This window comes from Aspergillus ochraceoroseus (assembly GCF_002846915.1).
Source record: "Aspergillus ochraceoroseus IBT 24754 chromosome Unknown P175scaffold_3, whole genome shotgun sequence".
NCBI classification, from domain to species: domain Eukaryota; kingdom Fungi; phylum Ascomycota; class Eurotiomycetes; order Eurotiales; family Aspergillaceae; genus Aspergillus; species Aspergillus ochraceoroseus.
In genome coordinates, this window is record NW_024468478.1 from 2573839 (window position 1) to 2597336 (window position 23498).

The 23498-nt window shown below is 48.9% G+C and overlaps 8 protein-coding genes across 8 annotated transcripts; 6 read left to right on the plus strand and 2 right to left on the minus strand.

The window, feature by feature from the left end:
• The first annotated feature begins 150 nt into the window (after positions 1-150).
• P175DRAFT_0557101 (J domain-containing protein) lies at positions 151-1779 on the plus strand. Its single transcript, XM_040900745.1, has 3 exons — positions 151-270; positions 362-886; positions 966-1779. Exons 1-3 carry the CDS (start codon positions 226-228, stop codon positions 1467-1469), a joined length of 1074 nt encoding a protein of 357 aa, XP_040753567.1. The 5' UTR covers positions 151-225; the 3' UTR covers positions 1470-1779.
• Positions 1780-2243: 464 nt separating this feature from the next.
• P175DRAFT_0523325 (uncharacterized protein) lies at positions 2244-3846 on the plus strand. The gene is made up of 2 exons (XM_040899312.1): positions 2244-3071; positions 3140-3846. Exons 1-2 carry the CDS (start codon positions 2605-2607, stop codon positions 3525-3527), a joined length of 855 nt encoding a protein of 284 aa, XP_040753568.1. The 5' UTR covers positions 2244-2604; the 3' UTR covers positions 3528-3846.
• Positions 3847-4793: 947 nt separating this feature from the next.
• On the plus strand, positions 4794-11289 carry P175DRAFT_0509013 (uncharacterized protein; the record flags this gene model as incomplete). Its single annotated transcript, XM_040898399.1, has 8 exons — positions 4794-5599; positions 5696-5922; positions 5977-6107; positions 6168-6414; positions 6468-6986; positions 7052-7158; positions 8481-8642; positions 9196-11289. 8 exons carry the CDS (start codon positions 4794-4796, stop codon positions 11287-11289), a joined length of 4293 nt encoding a protein of 1430 aa, XP_040753569.1.
• A 184-nt stretch (positions 11290-11473) lies between these two features.
• P175DRAFT_0478154 (protein-lysine N-methyltransferase) lies at positions 11474-13328 on the minus strand (the record flags this gene model as incomplete). The annotated part of the gene is made up of 5 exons (XM_040895348.1): positions 11474-11974; positions 12094-12229; positions 12392-12425; positions 12510-12997; positions 13098-13328. The coding sequence occupies 5 exons, from the start codon at positions 13326-13328 to the stop codon at positions 11856-11858; spliced, it is 1008 nt and encodes a 335-aa protein (XP_040753570.1). The 3' UTR covers positions 11474-11855.
• Positions 13329-13628: 300 nt separating this feature from the next.
• Positions 13629-14353, plus strand: P175DRAFT_0509015 (40S ribosomal protein eS24; the record flags this gene model as incomplete). The annotated part of the gene is made up of 3 exons (XM_040898400.1): positions 13629-13705; positions 13960-14207; positions 14277-14353. 3 exons carry the CDS (start codon positions 13629-13631, stop codon positions 14351-14353), a joined length of 402 nt encoding a protein of 133 aa, XP_040753571.1.
• A 2039-nt stretch (positions 14354-16392) lies between these two features.
• On the minus strand, positions 16393-18349 carry P175DRAFT_0557107 (uncharacterized protein). Its single transcript, XM_040900746.1, has 3 exons — positions 17865-18349; positions 17700-17807; positions 16393-17594 (listed from the first exon to the last, which is right to left on the minus strand). Exons 1-3 carry the CDS (start codon positions 18093-18095, stop codon positions 16509-16511), a joined length of 1425 nt encoding a protein of 474 aa, XP_040753572.1. The 5' UTR covers positions 18096-18349; the 3' UTR covers positions 16393-16508.
• A 29-nt stretch (positions 18350-18378) lies between these two features.
• P175DRAFT_0557108 (uncharacterized protein) lies at positions 18379-19580 on the plus strand (the record flags this gene model as incomplete). Its single annotated transcript, XM_040900747.1, has 4 exons — positions 18379-18978; positions 19059-19155; positions 19209-19349; positions 19422-19580. Exons 1-4 carry the CDS (start codon positions 18827-18829, stop codon positions 19578-19580), a joined length of 549 nt encoding a protein of 182 aa, XP_040753573.1. The 5' UTR covers positions 18379-18826.
• Positions 19581-21376: 1796 nt separating this feature from the next.
• P175DRAFT_0509016 (uncharacterized protein) lies at positions 21377-23025 on the plus strand (the record flags this gene model as incomplete). The annotated part of the gene is made up of 4 exons (XM_040898401.1): positions 21377-21456; positions 21594-22294; positions 22362-22558; positions 22612-23025. The coding sequence occupies 4 exons, from the start codon at positions 21377-21379 to the stop codon at positions 23023-23025; spliced, it is 1392 nt and encodes a 463-aa protein (XP_040753574.1).
• Between the last annotated feature and the right edge of the window lie 473 nt (positions 23026-23498).

A 23498-nucleotide genomic window follows, 5' to 3' on the forward strand; every position in this document is an offset into this window, starting at 1 on the left:
TTTTTATGAAGCCTCTTTTTTTTTTTTTTTTTTTTTTTTTTTTTAATCTTTTGGCGGAGAAGAAGATCGAAAGGCGGTGGGAAAGGCGGTCAGGATCAGAACAACGGCTCAAAGCGCCAGTAAGCGATTTATTCATCTGCAATGAATGACTATCAGGACGCTCAATAGCAGGAATAATTTAATTCTGATTTGGATGGTGTCTAAAGGTATAATAATAATATCTTCATGTCGTCCCTCCTGTCCTTTGTTGGCTGGGCAGTCCTCCCCAACGTGAGTAATGAGTATATCCGCACTGTTTCCCCAGCTGTCCTTTGTGGTATAACTATCGCCAGTCGCTGACCACATGAAATGAAATGGGTAGTATGCAACTTCTTTTCTTCAGAATGTCTACTATGGGATCACCATTCGTGCCGGTGATCCCAAGCCTCAACCAGGCTCCCCGCGATACGCCCGACATCGCCGTCGCATCTTCATCGCTGTCGTGACCGCATACCTGCTATACACTCTCTTCGAGGCCTTCCATCGGGTGCAAGCTCAGGGTGACTTTTACCAGGTGCTGGGGGTGTCTCCCCTAGCGGATGAAAGGTTCATCAAGTCCCGATTCCGACGTCTTGCCGCGCAGCATCACCCAGACAAAGTCGGGAGCGGCGATGGGGTCTCAGACGACTACTTTGTGTTCTTGAAAATGGCGCAGGAGACGCTGGTCGATCCAGCCAAGCGCTTCGCATACGACAGGTTCGGACCCAGCATGCTTAACTGGGGCGAGAAGAAGACAGCGCATGCCTTTCTGGTGGCCGGACTCCAGAAGTCAATCCCAGGATATGTGGGAGGGTTCTTGACAATTTTGGTTCTGAACTTTGTCTGGTGGTCTGAATGGGGTCGTTATGTGAGTTATATGAGTTTAATATATATATATATATATATATTCTGGTCTTGACGGTATTCTTTTGCTAATCAGCGGATAGTGGCGCTTCTTCACTTTTGCTGCGCTTTTTACATTAGAACTAGCTCTAACCACCCACCCGGGCGCCGTGTTTATTCCTAGCTTTTATATTCCTCCTGGGTTGCGGGAGTTGGTTGGGATCTCCCCCAACGCCCCGGGTTTCTATCTTCTTCCCTTCCAAGTCATGGCACTAGCGCAGCGGGCTTCGGTGACTTTACACATATTCATCTCGCAGGTCACCCCACCGGATGTGTGCAAGGGCTCTGCGCCGGGCGAGCGTCTCCATCCGCAGACCCTCCAGAAACTAGGGCAGATAATGCAGCTCAGTCGGACCACGGACGGGGAAGCCACCCGGCTTCTACGTCTGGGATTTGCGCCGTTCCAGGGAGATCGGGAGAGTGTCGCGACCCTGCGGAAGGGGATGAAGGAAGGGTTAGTTTTAAGCAGTGTCAGGGCCAGTCCTGGGGTGCAGCAGGCTGTAAATGAGGTGATGGAGCGGAAAAGACAGGAGAAAAAGGTAGAATAAGCTGTAAATAAGGTAGCTATCTGTCTAGGTGTAAATAAAGGAGCGAGCATTGTTCAGATGGGTCGATCAAAGTAGTAGCAGCCGGTCGGAAGAAATTTCTTGAGAATCTGACTCGAGTTGGATTTCCTGGATGGGACCATCCAGTCATTAGTCGGGAATCAAGATGAGACCAAAGGAGTGTGAGGTTTTGGCCCAAAGCCAACTCATTCACAAAGCGAATTAAATCCGAGGACGGAAGTGGTGGAAAGGCTGAAGTTAACGGGATGAGACGGGATTGGTGATCCATAACTCGATAGATAGCATTACAGAGTAGGTTCAGAATTCAGTTCAGTATTCTTCCTGAAGAACTCGATACTATATACACTACTATACTTTGTACCTAGTCGGAGTAGTACTGAGGTATAGACAAGAGATTCTTTTGTATAGTTCGGAGTGAGGTACCAGGAAAGTAGCAGTGAGGAACCAAACTGGTTTGGTACTGTCATCTCCGCTGGTTCATAGTACAATACACAGAAAAAGGTTCAGAAACCAGGTAAATACACGTACCAAACGCGAGTCCACACGTAACGATACCTTTCCGGGAACTGGGCAGACGTGAAATTCCTTCTCTCGCCCTCTTTCTCCGGCTTCTCTCCCTGACTTAGACTGATTGACCGCAGCCAAAAGTCTAGACGAGAGAAACTGAGGAAACACACAACAATGAAACCACACGGCGCCCTCGACATCCCCATCCCTTCTTCCTCCTTTTCTTCTCCCTCTTCCCCCCCCCCCCCCCTCAGCTCCATCTCCATCCTCACCTCACCACCAGACTATGTCACTTCTGCCTCAACTTTTGCCTGCACCAGTCTTTCCCGAACTTTGGCCTCGCCTTGACCAGATCTCCATCATCGCCTTTTGACCTCTGACCGTCTCCTACCCCCCGTGCAGTCTCATCTCATCTCCCTCCACGGCACCCACTAGCTCATCTTACCTTTCTTGACCATCTAAATCAGATCACTGCCACTTCGCCGCCCCTTAACTGAACCCTCTCGACTCGTGCGACCGGCAGGATCGTCTTCAGGGGGGGGAAAAGCAAATACAGAATCATCCCAAATCTATATCTCCGAGCTATCCTGCTCCCGATTGAGACCACACCATGCCGGCTGTTACCTCCAACGGTCGCTCCAACCGCTCCGGGACTTCCAAGCTGCTGGTCGTCCTGAAGCTGTCGTCCGATCTCCTTGGTCAATTCGCTCCCCTGCCTCCTCCTACCCCGGAGAGCAAAGAGAGCAAGGACAAGAAAAAGAAGGGGACCAGTGCCCCCGCGACTCCTGCGGCCGCAACCACCAACAAGACCAGTGAAATCAGTGTCGACTCCCCCACCAAGAAGGAGGAAGTTCCCTCCTCCCCAGCTTCGTCGGCTGCGGATCCACCTCTGCCTCCATCCTCGGTTGACAATGCCTCCGATGCCGCCTCCACACCTGCTCCTGGCGCCTCAGCGGCCGATACTCCTCGTCGGAAGGGGGTCCCGGGTCCCAAGCCTGGTAGCAAGAGGGGCCTCACTCAAGCTGATAGTTTATTAAAGCCCAGAGCCAAACCCGGGCCCAAGAAGAAGCCTAGACTGTACGCTCAGAACCCAGCATCCCCGTTCTTTTTAGCTCGAATTTAACTAACACCTTCGTCTACAATAGTGAGGATGGAATAACCGAAAACGTCAGGCTGAGCGGAGCCCACAGACTAGGACCCAAGGCCAACACCGGGGCCATTAATGCAGGTCTCCGAGCTCTCGACCGTAGCGGTGCTCCGTGCCGCAAATGGGAGCGCAAACCCTTACAACTCAAGAGTTTCACTGGCGCCCAATGGCAGCTGCCTACCTGGCGCACTCCTCGGCCTCAGAAGCATGAAGAGAATGAGGGTGTGAAAGAGGGTGCACTCGAAACGGGCGACAGCGACAGCAAGGCCAATCAAAGTGTCAGTGTAGTTGCCAGCGAAAAGAGCAACTCTGGTGACGGGGATCTCACTCCGCTTCCACCAAGCATAGTCGAACCATCCTCCCCGGCCATCGCCATGGCCGCTTAAATTATTCTACCGCTTTGTTGCGAATTTCCTCTGTACATTATTTGACAACATTACTTTTATTATTATTATTATTGTTATTATGGCTTCCTTGGTGGGCTCAAGCGGTTTGTTATTTCTATATTGGGCGTTTGGTCTTGTGTCGGATATTGGATTGGTCCTGGGAGCTACTGCTATGATATATTCTCCAACCAGAGGGCTATCTGGATTCTATTGGTGCCTTTGGTCTGTTTGAAAGGTTATGGCATCTAGTCTGCCTAATTTTTTTTTATCATTCTGTTTTCATCCTTTTTCATCCTTTTTTTTTTTTTTTTTTTTTTTTAACAAAAACAAAACCATGTAACACTAGAGGGTGATGGATGGAGCCCGGAAGCAGAGAAGAATATCTCTTAAAAGCTATTATAGATATTGACAGAAAGCATCGCTAAATTCAGAGACAGGTTTTAAAAGCAGGGAATTGCATCTTGAGTCCTCCGTTCCCTCATATAAAACAGTTTGAACCTGCTTTCTGAAACAGCAGCTTCGAAGCTAAATATATATTATATTGTATGTATAATTCGAGTCCCTAATCTAAGGTACTATAAATTTCTGTAGTTTTCCCGGGGAAAGTCTTCATTCACGCTGACGAGGTGCTTCCTTTGTTTCAATTATTTCAGTGAGGTATTCTTGTATTGTTGATTGATCTAATTTGGCCTCTCCTACACTGTCCCAGCCCCGGTCCTTAACTTCCCCTGCAATTTCTGGTCATTTGTGGTCGTGCCATCACTAACTCTCCTATTTCTCCTCTGTCGGCCAGTTACTCGGTGTGTGATCGATTCTTCTTGCCGTGTCTGACTGACTCTCTCCTCGGTGCCACCAACAGTGATGTTTGCACTCACCTCAGCATCTGCTTTTTGAATTGAACCAGATTCGAATCTTTGGCTTTCTTTCATTCTTTCTTTCTATTTTTCCTCGGACAATAATACCACATAGTATTATTACCGTCTCTGATTCGATCTCAGGTTCTTTCTTCGTGATCGTGATCGTGATCGTGATCGTGACCTCCTACTCCACCTCCCCGCCTTACTTACGGATAGCTGGGAACATCCGAGGTAAGGGAAAAGAAGAAAAGAAGAAACGGTAAAGGGAGTGAAGAATTGAATGACCGAATACTGCCACTTCCAGGACAGAGGGCGCGTGAGAGGATAATCCTCCTGGATCATACAAATCCGACTAACTACAGTACCCGCCTTTTGGGCTCTTTGGTCCATCCATCGGCCAACAAACAGCATGACTGATGCGTCTTTTTCCTCTTCCGGTGGAGCTCGAGGAGCTCCTCTACCCACGACTACTACAACCACCAACACCACCACCTATTCCTCCCCAAGCATCTCCTCCATCCCCCGCCGCTCCTCTTACGCTTCGGTCCTCTCTGGCACTGCTGCCCTCTCGCCACAGGGCAATCCTCCCTTCTCACATCCGCCCACCTCCTTTTCATCCTATCCTCCCCCGCCCTTTCACCCCGACGTCCGCCTCCTCAGGCACTCCCTCGCCGTGGATGCAGACATGCAGATGAACTCCTCCTGGAGGTCCTCCTCCGGTGACTCTCTTCCTCCTTACTCTCGGAAGTTTGCCAGTTTCCCGATCTATGATCCTGTCCTTCATGGCCCCGGTGGCTTCTCCGACACACCCTCTTCCTTCACACCCTCCTACCTCCGCAACTCCCGGTATATATCGCGCCTCGACGCTGCTCACAAGGCAACACCTGCTTCCCAAAGAGATGGAGCGCTAAATCCTTTTCTCCAACCGAATCTGCCCCGGATTGCACCGTCATACCGTGGAATGACGTATGATATCATCGACCGAGAGCCAGCCGCCACCGAGGAAGACCAACCCATGCCGCTTCCATCCCGATGGAATGATTCCGATAAATACCCTGGCCTAGAACTTCCGAATAATGGTTTGGAGGTTCGGTATACCGGACCCCTCAATAAGCACGACCATGAGGCAGCCTCCGTCCGTGCAGATCACCCCATGCCACCACAGTGTGGGATCTACTATTTTGAGATTACCATTCACTCTAAACCTAAGGAGGGGTGGGTTTTTTTTTTTTTTTTTTTTTTTTTTTTTTTTTTTTTGTCTAGCGGGTTCATTTGATTTTGTTTTGATTCAGCTTGTACTGACCGAACCAGAATGATCGGAATAGGATTTTCCAGCAGTAAAGCATCTGTCGAACGACTTCCCGGGTGGGAGCAGGAATCTTGGGCGTATCATGGGGATGATGGTAAATCCTTTTTTGGTGAAAGTCAAGGACAAGGGCGACAGTATGGCCCAACCTTTGGCGTCAATGATACAGTTGGATGTGGAGTGAACTTTTCAACTGGGTGTGCCTTTTTCACCAAAAATGGCGTTTTTCTGGGTATGTTGTGCCCGTCCTTTCCGAGCAACGGTCCTGATGTTAACACCAGGCTAGGCAATGCATTCCGGGAACTGAGAAATTTGAAGGTCTACCCCTCGGTGGGAATGAAGAAACAGCCGCCAGTACACCTATCAGCCAATTTCGGACAACAGCCGTTTATGTTTGATATCGACGGCATGGTCAAGGTACGTTGGGTGGGGGGATTGCCTTGGGAAGTTGAGCGATAACTAATTCTCTTCCAACAGAAAGAGAAAGATGCCATTCACTCCGAAATTCGGTCGACTAGTACCGCCAATATCCAACCGCCTTTAGATGAGACCGCTTTATTACAAGAGTTAATTGCACAGTTCCTAGCTCACGACGGCTACGTCGAAACCGCGCGAGCTTTTGCTGAAGAGGTTGCTGCGGAGTCTGGGGCACTAGAGAACGGCCGCAAGACGCAGCTCAAGAAATATGAAGTTGAAGAGGATGTCGAGGCGATCAACCGACAGAGTATGGATGCTCGCTCCTGACTGGGGGGTTACGTGTTACTGACAGAGCCACAGAGATCCGAGCCGCCATTTTGGACGGCGATATCGACAAAGCTCTGAAATATACCAACGCCTATTACGCTAATGTTTTGCAACAATATCCTCAGATTCACTTTAAGCTACGATGCCGCAAATTCCTGGAGATGATGCGACGCTGTACGGAGCTGTCGGCGGCATCCGCGAAGAAGGGCAAAGCTACTAATGGAATTTCCGACAGTAGTGCAGTATTCGATGAGGAGATGGAACTTGATGAGCAGATGCAAGATCGAGATGGTTGTTGGGATGGGGATGGAATGGACACGGAGGAAACAGAGGCGTCGGCCAAATCCAATGAGCTGTTGACCGAAGCAGTGCAGTATGGACAGCAGCTCCGGATTGACTACCCGACAGACGAAAACGGCGGGGACAAGAAGATGCTGGATGACATCTTCTCGTTAGTAGCCTATCCGGACCCGAAACGGTCGGTGCATGGGCACTACTTGGACCCTGCTGGACGCGTTGCGGTAGCGGAGGAATTGAACTCGGCGATTTTAGGTAACTCCTTGTTTTCTTCTCTCCTTCCCTTGTTCCTTCAAGCTAATTTTGGCTAACCTCGGCAGTGTCCCTGGGCAAGTCATCATCGGCGGCTCTGGAGCGGCTGTACCAACAAACAGAAGTATTGGTCAACGAAATCAGTGAAGAGGGAGGCGCTGGGGCGTTTATTAATGTACGCAATGACTTTCTGGTTTGAGTCGGCAGCCGGCGCATCTGGGAAGACAGGGTGGGTTAAGTTTGTGTGATTACATGGCATATGAAGACTGGTACTGCTTTGTTTGATGATTTTTTTTTTATGGGTTCTATTCCCTCTTCCCCCTCTCCAACTCATTTCCTACGGACGCGGGTAGTTTTCGGTTCCTCAGATATGCTTTGCGTCTTTCTGGTTCATAATCTCGCCGGGTTATTTCTGACATGAGGGTTGAAATCGGAGTATTTAGTAGGGGTGTGACTCAACTCCATGCTACCTGGTTAATTAATTAATGAAGTAGTTGATAGGTGGGAAGACTCTCAGTCAGTCACTCTATATATATATATCTATATAGCTGCAGGTTGGGCGTCCAGTGGATGTTTAGTTGGAGAGGGGTAGCGTGACAAGAAGCCACCTCTATGATATCCTCCGTACAACTCCTGCTAAATAAATATTCCATAACTGTACCCCTCCGGATTATTAGGATGGATAAGTGCGGTCCATCTTGAGGTGATTGTATACACATAGTATAGAGTAGAGCCGGGTGTTTATTCCAGCTGGTAGAGATGATGGTAATGATATGGTATCAGGCTCCCCTGTTACCCGTCAGTCGCTCATATTTTGTGTGATCAGATAGGTGTATTGTAAGTTATGACCAGTAATGTAATGTTGTCTTCAGTGTCCGCCTTTCTGGCACCTTTTTTTCCGGCTTTTTGCTCGTTGATTTGTCTGTAATTTTGTTTCTTTTCGAGGGTCCAGGAGGTTCAAAAGAATTACTCGAGATAGCTATAGTATATATGACTATTTCCAAAGAGTTGGATAATAATACTCTAGTTGGATTGTGAGGGAGGAAGTTCAGGTCATCAAACCTCCCAAACACCATTTTCGCTTTTCCGCTCTTTCTTTTCCCACTCTCTCTCTCTCTCTCTCTCTCTCTCTCTCTCTTCTTTCATATCCTTCCTTCTATTACTCTCACCACCCTGCTTCCTCCCTCTTCAGTGCGCTCTTTGTATCTCCTGGATGATGATCCAGTAATGAATGGTATGGTACTTTCTTACCAGCTCATCACTCCATCAAGGGGGGGAAGTGTAGTAGTGTCCACTTCCTACTGCCGCCAACTCATCTTCCAAGTCCCACTGCTGGATTCCTCCTGTCTCGTTCTCTCGTTCTCTCGTTCTCTCTCGAGACGCTTAACGACCTAGTCGCATTCCTGCCTGCAAGTGTTGGAGCAAGGTGGGCTAGCCATGGAATCTCATTCCCGCCCACATAGTCCCGGGCCTGCCTGTAGGTCTGGTTGGAGCCAGCCCGCGCTGCCCTGCATTCCTCCTACCCACTACTCCTCTTCTACCACTCGGACGGACCTGCGCTGCTGTTGTGGCAGGGAGGAGTGTGCATACCTCCATACTAACCATGTTGCGCTGGAGGGGTTGGAGAAGGATCTTGAAACCGCTGCGAGGTTAGGTCAGGTACGTTCATTCAGTGATTATTATTATTATTATTATTATTATTATTATTTTTCACTCTTTGCTTTTTTCTTTGCTTTTTTCTTTGCTTTTTTTTTGGATAGATCTGAACCCTGTTTGTTTGGGTGACGGACTCAGTTGCTTTTAGTTGGGCCGTCATCATGACTGACTGACTTTACTTGCCTTAAACCGGATGTCTTTCTTGGGTTGTTTTTCTTTGTACACTGGCCGTTGGCTTTGTTTGGCAATACATACTTGCCTTTGTGTACATACTTGGTCGGCCGTCTTGCTGTATACGTACCCCATCTACATTGTTTATCGGGGCTTGGAATTCTAGTCCGTCCTTTGACCTCGGACCTTTACCAAACGAGGATGCACCCCCTCGGAAGGGAAAGAAACGCTATTCCGAGTGTTGACCTCATGGCGACGAAATCCTCCCAGTCCCCAATTCTATCTCGTTGTTTTGTCCGTCATGGCTACCCTGTTGTTCACTGACAAAATTCTGGCCTCGCCAGCACCAGAAATGGTATCTTCATCGCTAACCTTTGCTCTCCAGGCTCTACTCCACCGCCATGAATCCTACATGGCCGAGGCGGAAGAGGATCGCCAAAGATTACTCGTCAACATTGAAAGCCTGGAGCGCGAAAAGCGCCAGGTGCAGGCGGAGAACGCGCGCATGGTCGAAGAGAACCGCAGCCTATTGGAGCAGCTCGAGGGGTTGAACAAGGCGGTCCTTGATTCGGATTCTCATGCAAAGTGTCTTGCGGTTGCGCTGGAGAACAGCGAGGCCGAGCTGCGCGGGTTGACGGCGTCGGCTGCGCGGGCGGCGGATCTCGAGGCCCAGCTGGCACACATGGAAGCGGAGCAGTCGAAGTTACAGGAGAGCTTGTTATTAGCTCAGGAGGATTCGAAGTCAGCGGTGCATCGGTGGAAGAAGGCGGAATGTACCCTGCGCGACCTGCATGATCAGGTCGACCGGATTGAGAAGGAAGCTCGCGAGGAGCGCGATCGCCATGCGGAATTGGTTCAGCGCATGGAGAGGAGGCGGGCTGTCGAGCGAGAGCTTGATGGTGCAGCGGGGAGACTGAAGGGTGCAGCCGCCGCTCAGGATCTGAGGCGAGATGGTGGCACCAACGTGGTGTCGCGCTTTGTTCGGGATATTCTTCAGGACAATGCCAACCTGCAGATGGGGATTATGGAGCTGCGGGACATGCTCGATAGCTCTAACGAAGAGGTCCAGAACCTACGAGATCAGATTCTATCCCACCAGCCTCTTATGATGATGCCTTCTGAAACTGGAGAAACCCACGATATCCGGCCGTCAACGACGCTGAGCCAGGAATTGGAAGCGAATGATTCGCGTCGGGTATCACAAGAGTTTCACATCCATCATCATTATCACACACCATCCATTGCGAGGAAAGAAAAGGGTACGCTGCTGCGACGATCGAAGAAACGGCGCTCTTTGGGCAGCCCTGCGGTTCTTCACTCCGCCTCGGCCGGTCAGTCCTCTCGGAAGGCAAAACATCGATCACAGTCTTCTACGTCTTCTGCATCTACGATACTGTCCCAGACCTCCGTTTCGATTCCGCCGCGTGCATCACGTCGTTGGTCAGCCCAATCGCCTGTGCCCCCAGATTCTATGGCCAGCTCGCCGCAGTCAGCTTATCGGTCTTCAATGTCTATCTTTGACCGAGTCGAGCGTGGATTTGATTCCTCTCAACCCACCAGTCCCGATAGCACAATATTTTCCTCGCCGTTGAGAAACGGCAGATACAAGCCTGGTGGCGGGCCCTGGGATGCATATCGAATTTTGGACGGTGCGAATGATCCGATCAGTGATGATGAGCTGGATGGAGGTTCAATCCACTCTGTCATCCCTGAGGAAATAGAGGATTCGTCAATGCCGTATGGCGGATCTGAGAGGGCCCGTTCCATCGCTGATAAGGATGTGTTTGTTACTTCTACTCCGTATCGAACGATGCGCAGGAGCACATCTCACGAAAGCCTATTCTCGGTTGCCGGAATGGACATCCATACTCCCAGCCATCTTCCATCATGCATGGTCGATCTTGCATCTGGCGCCCTGCCCCTGCGAATCCCACATCGCATAATGTCGTCTGGCACCGGCCTCTCCCCTACGCCAGCTGTCACCTCAACCAGCACTATCACTGCAGGAAAGGAGCCTGCGAAACCCTCGGGCCAAACCCCGCAATCCCTTCTTGCCTCAGTCGTGGCAACCAGCCAACTTCCTGTAGACAGTCCCGCCTCATCCCTCGATGACTCCTCAACTCCTACCCGACTGACCCTGAGCAGTCGGGTCGGTGGTTGGGTTCGCGGTCGCTGGGGCACAGCCCCTACAGCATCGCCCACCCGCAACCTCGACTCGCTCACCGAAGAAGATGTCCCGCAATCCTCTGCTTCATCAACCATCTCCTCAGACCATTCGCTCGCTTCTTCGGGACAGCAGCAACATACCCCGGCCCAGCCCCTTCAGCCCAAACGATCCTTCTCCTTGGTGCGATTCCGCAATCCCGGCGTAAACCAGAAGGGCCCGATAATGGGGTTCCGACTGCCGCCTCCGCCGCCTGTATCTATTCACGCGGAACAACTTGATGAGGGATTACTCCGGGAAAGTTTAGCAGAGTAAAACTCCTTGGCCCCTCTACCGCATCAATTAGCGACTCTTTCCTTGACTTGTTTCATATCGGTATCATCTTTTACTACTATACTAGCATTGCATATGCATCGGACTGGTTTGACTTTCGTTCGCATCTATTTTGTTCTTGATAGATCTATGATACCCACGAGCGACGCCCTTCTTTTTTCTCTCTCCTTGATTCGTTTCGTCTTATATATTACATCTCAACCAGTCTTGGGATTCATTTTGCTGGTTACCAGGTATGCATGTACTTATACTTGTACTCACTTGTACTCACTTATACTTGTACTCACTTGTACTCACTTATACTTGCTTATATTTACTTATACTTGCTTATACTTGACTTATACTCACTTATACTTGACTTATACTTGACTTATATTGTACTTATACTAAACCTGAGCCTGAATCGGGAATCGGGAACCAGAAAACGTTATCACATACTTGGAACTTTTTCTCTTGTCTTGGTTAATCATTCCATTTTTATTTATAATCAAGTACCAGAGACTTTCTCGTACTACGAGTAGTACCTCGTAGGTAACTTCGTACGCAAGCTAAGCTCTCGAAACCCGATAGGTTCGAATCGGAATCGCCGTGGAATGGAAAAACCCCGTTTGGGTCTCCTCCGTCGTCGACTCAAACGGGATCCGATCGACGAGCAGGTTATTTTGGTCTATGTTATTTGTGTTTGTGTTAGTTGTCTCTTTTCTCTTCTTCTTCTTCCATTCTTAAGGAAAGAAATAAGAAAGAAAAGGGAAAGGGAAAGGGAAAGGGAAAGGAAAGGAAACTCACAACAAGTCTCTATAAACGTCGCAAAGGTCTCTTCATTCCGCAGGGTCGCGGAGATGATAAACTGCTTTAGGGAGTAGTTGTTGAATAGATCCTCGATGGTAGAGACAAGAAGCGGCACGAGATCGACGTCGTATATCTATTCCATCCATATCCATATGCATATGCATATGCATATATCGTATTAGTTGGGTGCATTCCTTTGGTCCTTGTGTACTTTGTGCTTGTACTTGTATTAAGTACGCGGGCAGAGGTTTCAGCGGCATATAGTAGAAACCTTGAGGAATGTGACGTAACGTACCAGATCTGCTCCGAGGGCAATATCGAATCGGACACTTTTTTGATTCCCGATCTCGATCTCGTTCTCATGCCCAGATTCGGATTCAGGTGCAGGTGCAGGTTCATCGTCAGACCCAGACCCAGAAGAAGAAGAAGAAGAAGAAGAAGGTATCAACAACGGACCCCCCCACTCCCAAATCCCAGCCTGTATCCCACCATGTAATCCATTCCGCCCAATACAGTGATTAATCTGCTCAATCAGCGCAGGCTCGCGGTCCGTCGCAAACACACTCTCGGCCCCGAGATACTTGGCGCAGAATAACGACAAGAACCCCGTTCCCGCACCGAGTTCCAGCACCCGCTGGCCACGGAGAAGCGATGCGCCTGCGTCCGTGGCGAGATACGAGCCTAGATGGAGGGCTGCCTCCCAGGTTCGGAAGCCGGTTGTGCCGGCGGCGAGAATCAGCCCGCGCGATTCGCGAGTTATGACCGTTTTGCGGGGTTCTCGTTCTTCTCCTGTGGGCGCGGTGTATTTTATATCCGAGAGTTGTTGGGCTTGTTGGATTGCGGAGGGTTTAGGGTGGGAGAGCAGGGAGGTCCATTTTTCGAGGAGGGAGTCGAGGATTTCCTATGGATTATTGTTTATTATTTTCGTTCTGTTGTTGTCTTCTATTCTGGGTTTTTGATAGATGGTATCGTGGTATGTGTGCATACATAGGGATTCATACATCCTCCTCGGGATCGCAGATGGATTCTTCAATGCGCGAGAGAATCATCTTCAACACTCGCGTTTGATATGGTACTGGGGGGAGCGGCCAGGTTCTGGTGTCGTCGAACATGGTCTCGTAGATGGCGGATTGCGTCGTGGGGGAGACCAGATCGCGACCATGGGGGATGGAGAGGCGCGGAGGGTCAACTTGTTGGGAGTATTGAGCGGTTAGGAGTGATATATCGACCATTTTTCTTTTTCTGAAATAACAACAATTGGTGTCGGTATACAGGTAGTACGGAGGAGTTGAAGTTGAAGTCCGGGCATACCACGTGACCCATAACCGCGCACTAACCACTCTCGGCCTAGTGCGCCCTAGCCGAGCCCACAGCGACTGCACAACGAAACGAAACGAAAAGCGAAATTGAAGCGAAGCGCATCTCGAGCCCGCCCAGAACGACAGCCATCCCTCGACAACCCCCGACGACCCTTCCTCCCTGTCATTCTCGCTGTTGGTGGTTCAGTCTCGTCAACTTACAACACCACAATCATGGCCGACGCTCCCGTTACTCTGCGGACTCGCAAGTTCATCCGCAACCCTCTCCTTGCCCGCAAGCAGATGGTCGTGTAAGCTTTTTCCTTCACCTGCACCTTTTGCACTATCTACACTCGGTTCGGAGATACGATGGGAAACTGGAAACAAGACAGAAAGAAAGAATTTTTTGAATGAGGAAGAGATGGAAATAAAAAAGAAAATTCCCCCAAATCGGATATTTCGAGATGATATTCTTTTTTTTTTTTCTCTTTTGATTTTTTTTTGGGGATACACACACACACACACATAATGGACTCAGGAATCAGTACTGATCAGGGTACTTTAGGGACGTCCTCCACCCCAACCGCGCCAACGTCTCCAAGGACGAACTCCGTGAGAAGCTCGCCGACCTGTACAAGTCCAACAAGGACCAGGTTTCCGTCTTCGGCTTCCGCACACAGTATGGTGGTGGTAAGAGCACTGGCTTCGCCATGGTCTACGACTCCCAGGAGGCTCTGAAGAAGTTCGAGCCTCACTACCGTCTCGTCCGCATCGGTGCCGCTAGCAAGATCGAGAAGCCCAGCCGACAGCAGCGTATGCTTTTCCTCTCTCCTACTACCCTTTTCGATACAACTGGTGAGAGAATATACTAATATCGTCCAGGCAAGCAACGGAAGAACCGCTCCAAGAAGTTCCGCGGTACCGCCAAGACCAAGGGCCCCAAGAAGAGCAAGGACTAAGCGGTTTCTTCTACTCGTCTTGCATGATTGTATTTTGGTGCTGGGAGGGGTTTGGTTAGGGAAGTGAGAGATACTGTGGAGAGAGAGAAATGGAGAAGAAGAAGCAGACGATTGGGGGAAGGGGGGGGGGAAAGAAGAAAAAAAAAGCTCGGGACTCGACTTGAAGGACTCGGATTCAGGCTCGGAAACGAACACAGCTGGAAATGGGGGGGGGAAAGGGCTGGCTGATGGTTTATGATGATAATGATAAAACCGGCCCTGTGAATAGTGATATTCCCCAAATCAGCAAAAAAGAGTGAGATCAAGAAAGAAAAAAACAGTGCACGAATATGTGATCCACGGTGGTTTTGTGATTGTATTATTATTCATATTCCCCCCCCCTCTCCTTCTCCCCCCTTTTTTTTTTTCGCCCTGTTTCTTGTTGTTCCATTATCTTTCCTCTCACTCCTCGCCAACCCATCAGGTACCAGGACAGTGTGGATAGACAACAGGGATTGAGATTTCTTTTTTCTTCGTTTTTTTTTTTTCAAACAACCAACAGAGCAAAAACCAAAAAATTTGAATTTGACTTGAGAAAATACTTCTGTTCTAGTCTCTTCTTTTCTTTTTCTTTTGTGCTATGGCAGCCAGGTTCGGTTTCTCTAGTTACTTGGATCGAATCAGTCAAGAATTCAAAGGCCTACTACCTACCTACTACTGCTCCGTCCATCAAAAGTATAGACTCATATTTTCGGCTACCAACTAACACTACATCCACGATTAACGTAAGGGAGAGAGAGAAAGAACCCTTCTTATGAAGAATACAATAGAAAAATGATCTAAATCTGTTTCAAAAAAGTCTATCCAGATTAGATTACATTGTTGGTTCTAGTATATATATTCGTAGTAGTAGCACCTCCATAACTCCCCTCACGGTAATAAGTACAAAGTACCAACCAAATAACTCTTTAACCATCCAGCAGGACCCAACAAGCCACTTACCCAGCCAGGGAGGATACATTTACATTAGGACATGTTTGTTTCCCCAGCCAGCGTCAAAATCCCACTGAACAACGGTATCCCTGTCTGTATCTCGTCCCCAACCAGTCATCTAATTCCAACTTTACTACATACGATGGATGCATTAGGCAGGGAGGTGTGTAGCTTTCTTATTGCATGATCTACCCTCCATCCCCGGCAAATCAACATGATCGGGGATGGAAAAAGCGTTGTGATAAGCTTGAGTCTGCAGTACCTACCTGGAGGTAGTGTATATGTATGAGCATGATAGTTAACTAACCTCTGGCTGAGTGGTTGCTTCCTCTGCTCTTGGGAGGGGTTCTTTATCTTGGTCCTGTATCCTTTGTGTGTGTGTGTGTGTGTGTGTCGCTGGTAGCAGGCTGGTTGGACTTTTGGGGGATGGAGTAGAGAAAAGTACAGAAAAGAAAGTATGTGCAGCTCTAATGGTGAACTAGTTCCTATCGACAAAACTGGTAGGAAGGAATAAGTCCCCCGGAAGGACATGGGGCAAGGTCTTTTGGAGATATTGAAGCTATTAGGGCATTAAGTACATATGTAATTCAGCAGGCAACCAAGTAAAGCAAGTAATAACAACAAAGAAAGCCTGGGAGGAACAGAATCAACCCATCAAAGATATTATCAACCAAGCCACCTTCCGAGATGAACGCCAGTAATGCCACCCATGCTGCTCCTGCTGCTGTCGCCTACTGCCACGCCCTGCCTACTGCTCATCCAGCTACAGCATCAGGAAAAAAAAAAAAAAGAAAAGAAAAGAAAAGAAAAGTGGTTAAAGAAAATAAGCGCCTTCAAGAAAACCGTGACACCGGGTATGAGAAAGCAGCGTTCTGGGCAATTGCAAAACTCCAGGGAGTGATTAAATAAATAAACGGGACAGATAGGAAAGAAAAGTACAGCAAAAGAAAACAAAACATACGGACCAAAGCACTTTAACGCCAAGCTGACACCATCGAAAAGGGACCTCTTTTTGGTTTCTTCCTTCTATCCTCCCCTTTCTTTTATTTGTTACTGTCGGGGGGGGGGGGGGGTTTCTCTTTTTTTCTTTCTTTTTTTTTCGGAATGGTTCGTACACAGCAACCTCCTCTATGGATGATCAATCCGCCCGACACCAAGTCTGAATGAACCGCAAGTCGATGGATTAAAACCCACTCGAGTTACTTAGAGCAGAGACTGGTGTGCGGTGTGTCTCGGTTGATGCTCCGTAACTCCCTGTGAGGCTGTCTGTCGTGAGGGGGTTCATTTGAGAAATTGGATCTGGATTTTTCGGCCGCATGTATGGCAAGCCATTGATCAATGTAGCAACAGAGCTGGCGTTGCCCACATCTGAACGACTTCTGCCACTTCTTTCACTGGTGCTGTATCCATAGCTATCCGGGCCATATTCTGTAAGCGACAGCATCCGCGTGTTATCACGCGAGAATGCCCTGAGTCGACCGTCATTACTGCTGCGGAACTCATCCGCCGAGTCTGTCGCGGCTATCAAGCCTGTAAATGCTCCACTCGAGGGCATCAGAGGGGAAACTGCACTTGTCGTAGCTATTGGCAAGACCCCAAAGACTATGTCCTGCGCACCAGATGGAATCAGCTTTGCTCTGTTTACCGTGCGAGTGCTGAAAGACTTATTCGACGTCGGCTGCATAGGCGTGCGGGGGTCGTTTTTCTGCATCCAATGATTACCTGATTTGTACTCCTGGGCAGACTGCAGTCCAGCGAGAGCGTTAGGAGACGCGACTAGTCCGCCTACATTCCCTTGGAATGGATTCCGGTTAGAAGGGGTGGGAAGCGTTCGCTCCGCTCCCTGGATGGGAAATGTCAAGGATGCTTGCGTAGGAACAATTGGAGATATCTCCGTTGATTGAGTCCCCTGTCCGGTAAACAGGTAACCTGAAAGGGCCAAGGGGTTTTCCCCATAATTGCCCCCGAACATTGCCTCATTTGCAGCTCTACCACTTTGAATGCCTGAGCTCCAGGCTTTGGCGTTCCATGTTAACCCACAGCACTCCGCCATAACGCCTTGAGGTGAGTTTGGCAATAGAAAGGTGGAGGACGGTGCGTTATAAGGAGCTGGGCCCCCATCCTCGTGGTTGGTGGCGTCAAGTCCAAAGGATTGCCAGCTAAAAGCGGGTTGAGAATCTGGTGCTCCTGGCCTTTGAGATGGGTTGATTATAGTGTTCGTTGGATACGGCCAACTGGAGACTTTCGTCTGTACTACCGCAGAGTTGACCTTTTATTTTGTTAGTTTTTCTTTCTTTTTCGTTTTCGTTTTCTTTTCTTTTCTTGTTTATATGGGCAGGTAGAGTGTGTGGTCAGGACTAGGGGTTCCGCTTGCCCTTAAGAACTGGCAGTTCTGGTTTCCTGAGCTCCGACAGTTGGAACAGCCTTGACCGTCTCCTGCATCACCACTGCATTTGATCTTTCTTTTTCGACACCGTTGACACTGCTGATGTAAGCCCCTTCTTATTCTTTTCTAAATAGGTACAGACCAGTGACTTACTGCGACTTGAATCCGGCGTCTTGTCGAACCCCGGCCTTTGGCGTCAATCTCGGGCCCAGTGTTGAGACAGCCCGTATTCATATCCACCATCTCTTGCTGGTTATCATTTTGAATGGCGTGTGGTATTGACAGAGCATCTCGCTTGGACTGTGGATCAAAGCAGTCTCCGTCATCCAGAGAGTAGAATGGTTGGGCCATGACTTCATCAATCAGTGTGGTGGAAAACATCATGTTCCTTATTTTTGAAACTCACATACGAAGCGAGACAAGGCAACTGAATTAAAAGTATGCTCTCAGAGATTAACAAGGAGCAATAAAAGGTTTACGGATCAGTCAGGGATGTCCGGATTGTGTCCAACATGCTCCATCTACTTGAAGCATTGGGAAAGGAACCGGGAAGGGTGAGGGGCCTCTGTGGATGCAAGACCAGATTTAAGCCCATGTGTTCAGTAGTTATTTATTTTGTCTTGATTGCCTGGCTTTTTGGCTCCTTTTTTTTTTTTTTTTTTTTTTTCTCTCCAATTCTCTTCCCCTCTTCTGTTCTTTGCTTTTCACCGTAGGGGGGCTTGTGGGCGCCTTGAACCATAGATTTAATTTAGACTGGTGATGATCTCGTCTGGATCGTTCTCAGAAATTGAAAGCTGTCGCTCCATTGGTTTCTAGTTTCAAAATTATCGGTAGTCAGTTTGATACCTGACTCTTTGTTCTCCCCGACAGGGCTGTGCTAGGAGGACCATATGCAAACTTCCGTGTCGCGCCCAGTTCCAGAGGCAGGATGTTGGAACTGTCAGAACATGCTGTTGGGAGGCCAGGCAGACAGAAGAATATCCCGGTGTTTAAGAGGTTCCGTTTCACAAAGTAACGTTGCACACATGTTACTTTGTCCTAAGGGAGACGAGAGTTAGGGCCATCATTCCCTAAGAGGAAACCGCGATCTCAGTAAGTCAATCCGGCCAATCGCCATGGACGATGATATTCCACGGTTTCTCTCCCTCTATTTGGGAGTTCTTTCTCTCCTCTTGTTAAACGAGATACATCTCGTTGGCTGCGATAGTACCAACAGCCAGCTTGTTCGTCCTGGATCAAAGATCGGACACCTGCCGACTACGTTTGCGTGTGTCCATTAGCGCAATACCTGTCCCTTGAATCAAAGGCAAGAGATGTGGGAATGAAGTAAGTGTTTGCTCGCTATAGATGTATTCATCTGAGGAGCCTACTGGGCCGGTCCATGGTGCCCTCATCAAACAAATTCTGGATGGAGCAGTCAAAGCATTATCAGTACTTTTGCGACGTGCGAAATAGGTAGGATCTGGTACAGAATCCACGACAATGGATGGCCGTCAGTGTCATCCAGGATCCACCAGTCCATCCAGTCCAGGAACTCAGGGTCAAGAAGAAGCCCTGGCAAACGAAGCAACCCATGAGGATTACACTAATGTCTCGGAACCCTGGGGCTTCCGCGCCTTAGTTTATGAGATAAGAATGGTTTAATCGGCTTGACGGGACCATTTGAGTCTCAGTGAAACATTAATTGGTTAGGAGCCAAGAATTTCCTAGGACATCCGCGCAGACATAATGAGCCGCTCGACCAATGCCCCTATACGAATTTGCGTCAAACTGTGCGTGGCCCTTGAGTCGAATAGTTCTCTTATCGCCCCAACAAGCCGAAATAAGGGAAACGATAAACCACCGAGAAGCCAAGAGAAACAAGGGTAGGCATACTTTGGGGAGAGAAGAAAGGTAGGGTGAGGGATGCCGATCATAACAAGGTGAAAAACAATGCGTTGATCGTACTTCACTGTACGGAGCACTGGGGTACTCTGGGTGCCTCTATCAGGTTGGCCAGACCTGGCAGAGACGTGGGGCAGCAAGCAAATCTAGTAACATGCATGGAGTTCAGGGGTACTTTGTATGTATACAGTACGGGGTATGAATGTACATACCTGCGAGGATAAGAAAGCAACTTGTTAAAATGATGTATGTGTGTGTGTGTCTGTGTCTTAAACTCACAGATTATAATCCGCCACAGTCATAATTGGAATCGTTCCATCCTGGGGAACATTGATAGGAGTGTAAATAAGTCAATAGATCTAGCGTGAGCCTCGGGTGGCCAAGGCGAGAACCGAGTTGAGATCGGGCTCAGGGTTGGAAAATGCATGCTTCAAATAAAAAGCAATGAGTATCAGGGATGGTGAAGCAGCAGGCGTGAAAGTTGGGATTTCGAGGAGCTGAAGAAGGGGGGATGTGTGAGCATCCTTCCCTGCTGTACATATGTCTCTGTATATTGGCCAACAAATCAAGGATTTGAGAGAGGACCAGCCAGACCTTCCAAGAGGCCAGTCAAATTGATTTCCTTCGCCAGAATTGATCTCAAGCTACCATTCTTGTTTCGTTCACTCCCCATGTAGATAAAGACAAGGGAATATTACAATCCACCACGTGTATTCTCCAGATCAGCACGCCTTGACAAATACGGTACAGCGCGCCAACCACATCACAACATAATTTTCCCATACTAGGATTGAGATGGTTGTTAGGACAAGCTGCAGGAGACGGCCCGTTATTTCCAACGCCTTGGCCGTGGAACTTAACGGTAAAATTCGCTCAGAAAAGGCAAGCAGTGGCACCTCCAGGCGAGGTCCTCTTGTATACTTAGCTATAACTCGACTGGGTCGGGGCCACGAATTCTCCGTAAATGGGTAATGGTATTGGACCACAGTTGGACTGCCATTGCACTCAAGGTAGCAGTCACCCAAAGCTATTCATGCCTGAGAGCAGGTCGTATCAATGGAATGAATCACTTCGAATCATCTCGGTGTCTCAAGCATTAGAGAGCTGCAAGTTCGTCACTCGAGTGGAGACTGCCTTCGTCTTCTCGACTTTTTGACTTGCGTTTTTCCCGGTATTTTTTTTTTTCAATGTTGAGAATTATTTTACCCCCTTCACGGTGGAATTTTCTCCCGTCCAAGAGGGATTTCCGGAAGATATTCAGCTGGTCTGGACTCTGGAGTAGTGTCCGTTACACAGAGACATCGGATCGACCATCCGAACAGGTGAGAGGAGTGAGCACCTCAATCACATCGACAATCGGAGTCCAAATCAAAATAGTTTCTCAGTACCTGTAATACCGACATTGTCAGACTGTGATGAGGAATCTAGGCGCTGCAAGAAGTTCCATCCCCGGCGGTAGTGGTAGTGGTAGTGGTGGTTGAAGGCTGGCGGTTGGATGATCGACGCTGGTGGGTTGCAGTTTCGAAAGGGCGGCAGCGGCTCCGCATTTGGGCCTTTTGCTACTTTTTCCTCTGTGGTTGATTAACTATCGAGCTTCAACGAACGACGCACATTACTATCCTAGCCATCCTGCTTCTTGGCTGAGGCTTGATTCCCGATGCATATCCCTGTTCAATTTTGTTTTCTATTTTGTATTTGAATTAAGTGGATTTTTCATTAACTTGTCATTTGTGCTTTGTGAACGCACCGTCGGTCCGCCTCAGCTGCCCACACACGACACAATGAGCGTCTTGCTGGAAACCTCCCTAGGTGACATTGTCATTGATCTCTTGGTCGACGAGTCGCCTAAGGCATGTGAGAAGTAAGCTTCCCCGTCCTTTTGCAGTGTACCAATTTCCGTCTTTCTTGTGCTTTCCCGAGGCGCTGTTTGGGTGTATTGCGCGTGCAATGTCGAGTTGCTGAACGAGAAACTAAGCGATCTTTCTTCCTCCGCCATAGCTTCCTAAAGCTTTGCAAAGTCAAGTACTATAATTTCTCGCCGATTTACAGCGTCCAAAAAAATTTCACCTTTCAAACTGGCGACCCAATCGGACCCGATTCCCCAGAGAGCGATGGTGGATCATCGATCTGGGGTCTGCTGGAGGGACCATCCAGAAAAGCCTTCCCCCTCGAACTCCCACCGAAACTGAAACACGATGAGAGAGGAATCGTTAGCATGGCTGCTGTGCCTTCTCCGCACGACCCCGACCTTCGTCTCGTCACCAGCCAGTTCCTTGTCACGCTGGGGGATAATCTTGATTACCTGGACGGCAAGGCTGTGATATTTGGTAAGGTTGTGGAAGGGTTTGACGTTCTTGAGAAAGTCAACGAGTCTTTCATCGATGATCGCGGCCGACCGCTGAAGGATATTCGCATCCGCCATACTGTCATTCTCGATGACCCCTTCGAAGACCCCCCAGGTCTCGTAGAGCCGCCAGAAAGCCCTGTGCCAACAAAGGCACAATTGGCTACGGTTAGAATCGCCGATGACGAGGACCTTGAAGAAGAAATGGACGAAGAGTCGATGGAGAAGCTCCGCCGCGAGCGTGAGGCAAGAGCGCAGGCCTTGACGTTAGAAATGGTTGGAGACCTCCCCTTTGCAGAGGTCAAGCCTCCGGAAAACGTCTTGTTCGTGTGCAAATTGAATCCGGTAACTCAAGGTACGGGCTAGTTTAGACATTCATCTTTCTCTTTCGATATTTCTGAGTTCACTAACACCCTAGGCAGATGAGGACCTCGAGTTGATCTTTAGTAGGTTTGGGAAAATTCTCTCCTGCGAGGTTATCAGGGATAAGCGGACGGGTGACAGTCTACAATACGCATTCATTGAATTTGAAAACCAAAAAGACTGCGAGCAGGCCTACTTTAAAATGCAAGGCGTCCTGATAGACGATCACCGGATTCATGTAGATTTCTCTCAGAGTGTGAGTTCTACTCTTGGATTCTATTGTTTCTCTACGCTAATGACATGGAATAGGTATCAAAACTGTCGGAAAGCTGGCGAAATGCCACCATCTCGAAGCGCAGCGCACAACGGGGTGGCTTTGGTGGTGTAGCCAGTCTAGAGAAGAAGCGTCAGTACAGGGCAACGGAAAACACTCGCGAGAGAGACGACTATAACATGGTGTTTGATAAAAACGGTCCCAGTAAACGGTCTGCGCCTCGTGAGCGGCGGTACAGCCGAAGTCCACAACGAACCTCCCATCCCAATCGAAGAGACAGTCGGAGTCCACGACAAGATTCATACCGGAGCCGCCAGCGTGATCGATCTTACAGTCGAAGCCCTCCACGGAGGGGCTCCTACCCTGACAAGGATAGGGGAAATTACAGCGAGGGTAACCAACGCCGTGGGTATCGTGACGGTGATCGATACAGGGATCGACGACGATAGGGGAGAAGAAGGATTTAAATGACAAAATGTAGTTAATGTCTTAAGATGAAGATAGTTAATAATAGAAAGGCTCTCTCAGCCTCCTTGTCCATAACTAATTAGGGATACGTACTAGCAAAAATAGTTTCCCAGTGGCGTCTTTCCGAGCTCTGTCGGTGAACCCAGCTCCACGACTAGCAAAGCCCCGCGCAGATTGGTTGTTCCACGCAAGACAAGTCGAAACTGGCGCAAGTCGTGTTGTCTTTGCTCCACGTAAATGGATTAAACCAGAAAACTAAAAATAAACGGAGTGAAGCTCTGGCGGTCAGTAGTTTACTAGTTGGTTACCGGGACACCCTCTTTTCTGCTGCTGGTCGAGTTGCAGATTCACCCCGCGCTCCTTCGTTCGTTCTTGACTTGATCCATCCCCCTCCTCCCTTTCTCTGACTACCTTCCTACCTTTCTTACTCTCTTCTTCGTCGCCTTCGTCCTCC

What these genes read in the sequence shown, in the direction of transcription:
- P175DRAFT_0523325 (XM_040899312.1), top strand. Translation starts at nt 2,605, where the DNA reads ATGCCGGCTGTTACCTCCAACGGTCGCTCCAACCGCTCCGGGACTTCC. An exon ending in CCCAAGAAGAAGCCTAGACT is followed by an intron (nt 3,072 to 3,139) that starts GTACGCTCAGAA and finishes CGTCTACAATAG; the next exon opens with TGAGGATGGAATAACCGAAA.
- P175DRAFT_0557107 (XM_040900746.1), bottom strand. Translation starts at nt 18,095, where the DNA reads ATGATGTTTTCCACCACACTGATTGATGAAGTCATGGCCCAACCATTC. An exon ending in GACGCCGGATTCAAGTCGCA is followed by an intron (nt 17,808 to 17,864) that starts GTAAGTCACTGG and finishes TTACATCAGCAG; the next exon opens with TGTCAACGGTGTCGAAAAAG. An exon ending in AGAACTGCCAGTTCTTAAGG is followed by an intron (nt 17,595 to 17,699) that starts GCAAGCGGAACC and finishes ACAAAATAAAAG; the next exon opens with GTCAACTCTGCGGTAGTACA.
- P175DRAFT_0557101 (XM_040900745.1), top strand. Translation starts at nt 226, where the DNA reads ATGTCGTCCCTCCTGTCCTTTGTTGGCTGGGCAGTCCTCCCCAAC. An exon ending in GCTGGGCAGTCCTCCCCAAC is followed by an intron (nt 271 to 361) that starts GTGAGTAATGAG and finishes TGAAATGGGTAG; the next exon opens with TATGCAACTTCTTTTCTTCA. An exon ending in GGTCTGAATGGGGTCGTTAT is followed by an intron (nt 887 to 965) that starts GTGAGTTATATG and finishes ATCAGCGGATAG; the next exon opens with TGGCGCTTCTTCACTTTTGC.